Source organism: Lipomyces tetrasporus (assembly GCF_029532465.1).
Source record: "Lipomyces tetrasporus strain NRRL Y-64009 chromosome Unknown POJ06scaffold_4, whole genome shotgun sequence".
NCBI classification, from domain to species: Eukaryota; Fungi; Ascomycota; class Lipomycetes; order Lipomycetales; family Lipomycetaceae; genus Lipomyces; species Lipomyces tetrasporus.
Window position 1 is genome coordinate 634,441 of NW_026611599.1, and position 7,777 is coordinate 642,217.

Genomic DNA, 7,777 nt, shown 5'->3' on the forward strand with positions numbered 1-7,777 from the left:
CAATCGAACCGTTAGCCCCGAGACGAACTGACATATCTGTCGAAAATATTATATATGCGGCTTAAATGCATAAGCCAGTCTACACTTGGTCGTCAACAATATACATTTGTATTTGCTCTTCGTGAGCCAGTATCTTCATTCATCAATAGGAGTTCTTAAGGTCGTAATGTTGCAATAATTCAGGAAATCAGTTTCAATACTGGCACAGGGCAAACCTGAGATTTGGTAACCGCCTTAACTTGTATATTTACCAGGCAATCCGACTAACATATGGAGATCGGGTTGCCTCTGTTACGTGAGATCTCACAAGGCAACTTGTGATTATAACTTCACCATTCCAACGTTTCTGCATTAGCGTTTGCTCGGAGGTGGAAAAATTCGAAGGTCATTACGTAGAAAGCTGTCTGCAACTTTGCTATACCAACAACAGAATGCGGTTTCTATTATCTGCTGACACGCAGTGGATATTGCAACTGAGTTGAACATCTACTACACACTTGGCACCAGTCCGCTTCGAAATAAAGGCAATGTTCGTCCTGTCCACTCCACCACCAGTGTCCGCAGCTTCAGTTCAACCTAAATGCATTCATTTATACGATACACTTCTATAGCTGGAGTCTCTCACATTCATTGCGACCACGACGACGCAGGCATGTTGAATGGCCGACAAGAGGATATATCACTTGCAGCACCTAACCACCTTCTAACCCTTACGCCTGAGCGTACAGACGCGACTTCTACAGAATGCATTGCCAATGACACTGCGCAAATAGCTTCTCTTGACCTTGAAAATTTGGATGATAATGGGGGTGAAGGCCCCGGCACAAGAGACAGTGTGAAGTCGGAATATGTCAACGGTAGCTCGATTCATGTACAGTTCGTCGAATCCAAGGTCGATATATATCAGTTTTTGTCCGATAAAGGCACAATTGATCCAGATGATGAATGCAGCTGGCAGTTTCTATACCGACATCAGCATTCGCCCTTTGGGATTTGCTCGTATTGTTTGGAAATGGAGGAATTGGAGATATATTCCCGTCAGAGGAGGCAAATCGCGTCACAGCTTGTAAAGGTAATACACTGGGATTCCCTGGAAAGTGTCGAATCTGTCACAAGGCGCGCAGAGAGTAAAGCAGACGAGTTTGTAGAGCAGCTGAAGATTCAGTCCAAGAGGGTCGACCAGGAGAGATGCGTACGGGAATACCAGCTTCATAAGGTTGACAGCTTAGATGAATACACTATTGCAAAAATGATACCTGGCCTCGATGCTGAACTTGTGAGACATGAGTGGGACGAATACTTGCTGAAAATGAGCCAGAATGTGCAGATGGAACTGAGACGGAAGCGCTTGAGAAAGAAGTTTCTGAAGTTACTAAGACTGGGGTTATAATGGGCATCTAAAGTGCTCCGTACGGCCTCTCAACTTCTAATCGGAATGAGGTTCGAAAATTAGTATTAATACAAACTATTGATTAAAACGTTGTCCAGATATACTGCCGTCTTAACACAGATAACTTATCCCGAATATCATATATCCTTGCTTCCAATTTGTCTTTAAATATAATGTCATCACTGACTTGGTACTTCTCGGAACTACCACATTCTAGAGTCCGCTTCCGGGACATAATTCATAGCCAGATTAACCTCCGTAAACTCTGGAAATAAAGCCTCCTGCGATACGCTGCATCAACCCTCGTGATGACCGCGCGAACATGCTGTTCGCAATACCACTAGCCTTGCCGAATCGATCGCACCTAGTGAAAGCCATCGCGTTCGTAGAGGACAATATGACGGCGATGACTAAATAGCGTTAGTATCGTCACACCATACAAACAGTCACGTCGGATCTAGTAGCAAATCGTCTACATACTGACAAGAGAGAGCTAAATCAAAAAATTGCTGTCAGGAAATAGCAGATTTTCATATCTTCATATTAGCAACATACCCAAATGAGCTCAAACTTGAGAATAGCCAGCAAGGCAAGAAGACTCCAGACGACTGGAGTACTGTACAGGACTGTCCAGAAAAACCGTGAGTCGGTCCCATTGATTTCGCGCTGGGGCTAAATCACGACTGTTAGAGACAAGCCTCCGATTGATTGTTCCTAATATCGGAACGTATTACTTACGTCCGCGCTCTCAAATACCCAGATACTGTCACCCGTTGACGATGACTCGTTCCACCATCTGAATCAAACTTTAGTGTCTGCTTTGATTTAATTAGAGCTTCCATTGACTTACCGAAGCCCGACTAATAAACGACCGCTGACATTCTTAGTGTTCCAGAAATCCGCAGCCAGTAGTAAGATAACAATGATAAAAATCAGAACGCTACATGCCAATTAGCAATCCTCAGAGTCAATAGTTTAAAGTGTCCCTTACAAGTTACTTGTGAAAATGAGGCCAAAAATGTACGTTAATAATGCCGCTTATTTTGTTAGCAATTCTCACAAAGTATAGCTAAGGAAAAGTCGATATTTACCTAGTCTGAATCCTAGGAAGAACCCAAGTGCAACAGGATGAGACGATAAAGAGAAGCGGAAGGCGTTCTGCTCGGCCTTGTCAAAGTTGTTAGCTCACTTCTGCATTGTACACTGACGACATAATCGTTCCGGAATCAATCAATTCAGTGTATAGACTATACCATTCTAGATGATTGTTCAGCCAAGTTCTGAGTGTCAGTTGCCACGAGATCCGATCAAATTGATAAGTGAGCGTTTTCTGAAGCTAAAGACAGATATTCCATGGTTCGTAGTTTCGAAAGCATATGCGGCCCAAAGCCAGTTTCTACCCACGGAATAAGCAGAGTTTTCTGAGATGTAGCTCAGAACGTTAAATGTTGGGTTACCGGGTAAATAAAGTTCGTTAAGTGCCGACTTCTACAAGTAAGATGCTGTAGCTCAGAGTCTAAAAGACACTCGCTCTAACAGCAGTCTGCTGCAGCAACTTGTCTCTGCCCAACTTGCATGGAATCGTTATCCATAGATGTAACGCAAGGTATGAAGACGCGGATTCTGTGTTGTTGCCGCATGACTTAACGTGGAGATTTAATTGCCGATTGAACCAGTGAACCTGAACAGGTCAAAGTAGCGCAATCCAGATTATTTTTGCATTATTATTATCATACATTATTGCGTTACTTCCTGTTCGATCGACCCCTGAATTATTACTGCCCAGACATTGTTGCACAAATGGCATATATGCTTTAGGACTAAACGAATACAGCGTAATCACAACTATCGTGTGGACGGGCAAGGTTCGAGGTTTCCCTAGCAGAAAAATTTAGTAACTGCAGCAAATTCATTTCCTTCCACAGTTGCCGACATCTTTTCTGATATTACCTTGGTATATAGTAAAGACTGTACAAGGTGATCTTCTACCTTGAAGATCAACCTTGAAGATCATTCTAGAATTATACAATATGGTGTCATCTTACCTTCGGTTTGAACCCGACGCTTCATTCGGCGTCATTGCTTCGAACAGCAACGTACTATGGCTACCACCGGCTACGTCGTCGTCGACGTCCGCCGGGCAAGTAATAGTGGGCGCGTTGGAGAGTGTTATGGTCTGGGACATAAAAAAGGGCGAAAAAGTGCATAAGTGGAATGAGGTCGACATCAAAGCGGAAGTGAGCTGTATTGCGAAGCGAGATGATGATATTTTCGCTGTAGGGTGAGTTGGCGCTATTTAGCATTCTGTGCGGGTATCTAATGAACGCAGATATTCAGACGGATCTATTCGAGTTTGGGATGCAAAGACAGGTACTATCATTGTCAGCTTTAACGGACACAAATCTGCAGTCTCGGTCATGAAGTTTGATCCGTCAGGTACGCGACTTGCAAGTGGCTCTCGTGACTCAAATATCATTGTTTGGGACCTTATCTCTGAAGTTGGTCTTTACCGTCTTCGCAGCCACAAAGATCAAATTACCGGCCTTGAGTTCAAAAGTTGGACTGGTGAAGATTTCGGAGAGATGGTTTTAGATGGCGATAATAATGCTAGTAATTGGCTCATAAGTACCTCAAAAGATGGTCTTATTAAATTATGGGACCTGGCGACGCAGCATTGCGTTGAGACTCATGTTGCTCACCGGGGTGAGTGCTGGGCACTGGCAGTTAACGGCGAAATCTGTATGACGGCAGGAGGGGAATCGGAGTTAAAGGTGTGGAAGGTGAATGTCGAGAATGGTGACCACAATAGACTGCAGCCGCAGGGTATATTATTGCGACAAAGTAAGGAGCGAGCAGCTGGTCTGGCATTCCATCCGTCGGCGCCTTTTCTCGCGTGCCATGGCGCAGACAGAGCTGTTGAAGTTTGGAGAATGCGGTCTGCGGAGGAGATTAAGAAGTCTGTGAACAGAAAACGACGGCGGCGGAAAGAAAAACTAGCCGCAAAAAGCGATGATGCAAACGACGAACAGATTTTGGAAGAGATCCGAGAGGATGACGTGACTGAGATTTACGTGCCGTTGGTTGTCATCCGTACCCCTGCGCGTGTGCGAAGTATGGACTGGGCTTTCACGACACCTGATCTTCAGAAAAAGGACACGCTTCAAGTTGTCGTTTCGCTTTCTTCAAACTGCATCGAACTTTATACTCTCGCGGTCCCGGAACAGCTCAAGAAGAGCTCAGTGCCTCCAGAGTACAATCGACTATACGCCCTCGACTTTCCGGGTCATCGCACGGACGTGAGATCTCTGGCGCTTAGTTCTGATGATACAATGCTCGCTTCCGCATGCAACGGCAGTTTGAAGGTGTGGAACGTTAAGACTACTAATTGCATTCGAACATTCGAATGCGGATATGCCCTTTGCTCAACCTTCTTACCTGGTGATAGCATTGTGAGTACTTGCGGCCGCTAATTATTTGCATACCATGCTAACTATTTAGCTCGTCGTTGGCACAAAGTCGGGTCAGATCGAAATGTTTGACGTCGCAAGTTCAGCGCTCCTCGATACTATTGACGCCCATGACGGTGCATTGTGGTCTCTCCAAGTTAATCCTGACGGCAAGGGGCTTGTTACAGGCAGTGCAGACAAAAGTGTCAAGTTCTGGAATTTCCGTATTGTTCAAGATGAAGTCCCTGGTACCAGAGTGAGTCTAGAAGAGATCGCAGAAGGGTCACGCGACTAACTTAGAATAGCGAACCATTCCTCGGATGAGGCTCCAGCACGCACGAACGCTTGAGCTCACAGATGATGTGCTCTCGGTCAGACAATCTCAAGATGGCAAGTACATTGCTGTCTCGCTGCTCGACAATACGATCAAGGTTTTTTTCGTTGACACTCTTAAATTCTTCCTCAATCTTTACGGTCATAAACTGCCGGTACTCTCTATGGACATATCCCACGATTCGAAGCTCCTCATATCTTGTTCGGCAGACAAGAACATCAAGATCTGGGGTTTGGATTTCGGCGACTGTCATCGTTCCATTTTTGCACACCAGGACAGTATCATGGCTATTCAATTCGAACCGAACTCACACCACTTCTTCTCAGCCTCGAAAGATCGGTTAGTTAAATACTGGGATGGCGACAAGTTTGAAAATATCCAAAAGCTTGAGGGTCATCTGTCTGAAGTTTGGGCAATTGCTGTTGCGAATTCAGGAGAGTTCGTCGTCTCAGCATCTCATGACCGCAGTATCCGAATCTGGCAACAAACAGACGATCCAATATTCTTGGAGGAAGAAAGAGAGAAGGAACTGGAAGAACTCTATGAGTCTACGTTGGTAAACGCTCTTGATGGACCGGAGCAGAGTGGTGAGAAAGAGAACGACGAGGTTACCACAGCCGCCGGAAAGCAGACGGTGGAGACACTGGTTGCAGGCGAACGGATCGTGGAGGCATTGGATCTTGGGGTCGCTGATCTAGAGCTTCTCGAGGACCACGAAGTCGTATGTTGTCTTACTATTTCGTTTTGGTGAGGCATGCTAACGAGCCGTGTAGTTGAAGAGGAAGAATCCGAATATTGCGCCGCCGTCACGGAGTGCGGTGTTTGTAGCGCTGGATAACATTGCCGCCGAGCGGTACGTGCTTGACGTGCTTGAGAAGATTAAGGCGTCACAACTGCAAGATGCGTTACTGCTGCTTCCGTTTGAGAAAGTCCTGTCACTGCTTAGGTTCATCAACATGTGGGCCGAGAAAGGCTGGAACATCACACTGGCTTCGCGGATTCTATTTTTTCTTATTCGCCTTTATCATCGCCAAATCATTGGGAATGAGATAATGCGGCCAATGCTAAGTAGCGTGCGCGCGCATCTGCGAGAAGCTATTCAACGACAGAAGGACGAGCTGGGTTACAATATCGCGGGATTAAAATATATCAGACGCGAGTATGATCAGGGGCATACAAAGGAGTTCTTAGATGAGGAAGAGCAGAAGAAAGAGGAGGAAAGGGGCTTGAAAAAGCGCGTTTTCACGACTATCTAGAGTGCGGCGTACAAAAGTATTTTATTGCATTTTGTGGTATATTCACTGTATAATATGTTGGTTTGTATGTAATATATTTGGAACGCTTACTGTCGGAGTAGAGATGATAGATGCAGTAGGACCAAGCTAAAGAAGAGTAGTATTGATTGCAGTGGCTATACAAAATACGCAGAGTATTCTGGCCCTGTAGATATTTGAGTGCGTCCAAATCGAGTCTACGCTGATTGATGATCAATACATTATATGTACTTGATACCTAACATGAAAAGTGGATCAATTGATGGTCGATGAGTGCTGTGATTAGTGGGTGAGTGAGTATCATGGAGGACCGACGATACCAATGATGACCAGTTCTGTGCAATTTTCTCGCTTAGTTGATAAATCTTGCAAGATGGACAGAAATTCCTGATGGAGTACTTATCGAACGACGTACACATGCAAATAATAGAGCGTCGATGGCCACGGCCAAAGGAGTATCGCTTGAAGTGGCCGTTGTGTGCTCGTGAGTCCCATGCCCCTCGGGCGAAGCTGCACGTCTGATTTTAGACGACTTTTTCTGAAGGTTATACAGAAGTTGCCCGGGAAATACGCCTATCGCGTTCGACTTGCACGCGACGGCAACGAGACGATCACTTCAGTACATTCTTGGCATCACCACTTACGTCGTACGAGACTTTTAGCTCAAGTCGTCCTGGCAGGAACGTGGCAGCTATGGCAGTCTTCATTTCGACCCTTTGCTGCATTTCCCGAAATATTACAAGGAAATCCTCCAAAGAGACGAGCTTTCAACTAATCTTCAAGGTGGACAATCTAACTACGCTCGCGATTGTTCTAGCCTAGTATCCGCGCGGTGGCATTTTGTATGTCGCGCTCCATGCACAATCTGAGCCACGCCGCCCAGCGCGTCAGTGGAACTGGGGATAAGGGCACATCACCTGGTTATCGGAAAAACTTAGAGTTTGAAGCCCGGCGTACTGAAAGTTAATACAGCACTGGATTGCAAATAAGGTTTTGCAAAATTTTTCTACCCCAACGCTGTCATGTTGCCAATGCCTTCCGGTAGATCCGGGGAGGGAGAAGGCAGGTGGCACGTGTCGTATGCACTGCCACAGGCTTATTCATCAGCTGATTTTTGGGCTTGTTTATCCGATGATGAGACCAGAACGGTCGAGTTCGCGATTCGGATGCGACTTTAGTTGCAAAATGGAAAGAATACAAGCACATGCGCATCGTACGATTTGTGCGCGCCGACTAGTGCGACCACTGACTACATTTATGGATCTATCCTCTCTGTTGGCCGAGCATTAATCTGCATGGACCTCGTTTGCAACCTCGGAAGCACAGAATCATC

At 45.7% G+C, this 7,777-nt stretch overlaps 3 protein-coding genes across 3 annotated transcripts; 2 read left to right on the forward strand and 1 right to left on the reverse strand.

Moving 5' to 3' along the window:
- Positions 1-84: 84 nt before the first annotated feature.
- On the forward strand, positions 85-1,435 carry POJ06DRAFT_250402 (uncharacterized protein). The gene has a single exon (XM_056187289.1). It carries the CDS (start codon positions 581-583, stop codon positions 1,388-1,390), a length of 810 nt encoding a protein of 269 aa, XP_056044531.1. The 5' UTR covers positions 85-580; the 3' UTR covers positions 1,391-1,435.
- On the reverse strand, positions 1,436-2,956 carry POJ06DRAFT_250404 (uncharacterized protein). The gene is made up of 9 exons (XM_056187290.1): positions 2,848-2,956; positions 2,644-2,786; positions 2,482-2,557; positions 2,382-2,427; positions 2,241-2,330; positions 2,129-2,186; positions 1,946-2,062; positions 1,871-1,883; positions 1,436-1,800 (listed from the first exon to the last, which is right to left on the reverse strand). Exons 2-9 carry the CDS (start codon positions 2,644-2,646, stop codon positions 1,640-1,642), a joined length of 564 nt encoding a protein of 187 aa, XP_056044532.1. The 5' UTR covers positions 2,647-2,786; positions 2,848-2,956; the 3' UTR covers positions 1,436-1,639.
- A 323-nt stretch (positions 2,957-3,279) lies between these two features.
- On the forward strand, positions 3,280-6,682 carry POJ06DRAFT_88156 (WD40-repeat-containing domain protein). The gene is made up of 5 exons (XM_056191697.1): positions 3,280-3,671; positions 3,720-4,839; positions 4,889-5,092; positions 5,142-5,891; positions 5,944-6,682. Exons 1-5 carry the CDS (start codon positions 3,421-3,423, stop codon positions 6,424-6,426), a joined length of 2,808 nt encoding a protein of 935 aa, XP_056044533.1. The 5' UTR covers positions 3,280-3,420; the 3' UTR covers positions 6,427-6,682.
- Positions 6,683-7,777: the final 1,095 nt, after the last annotated feature.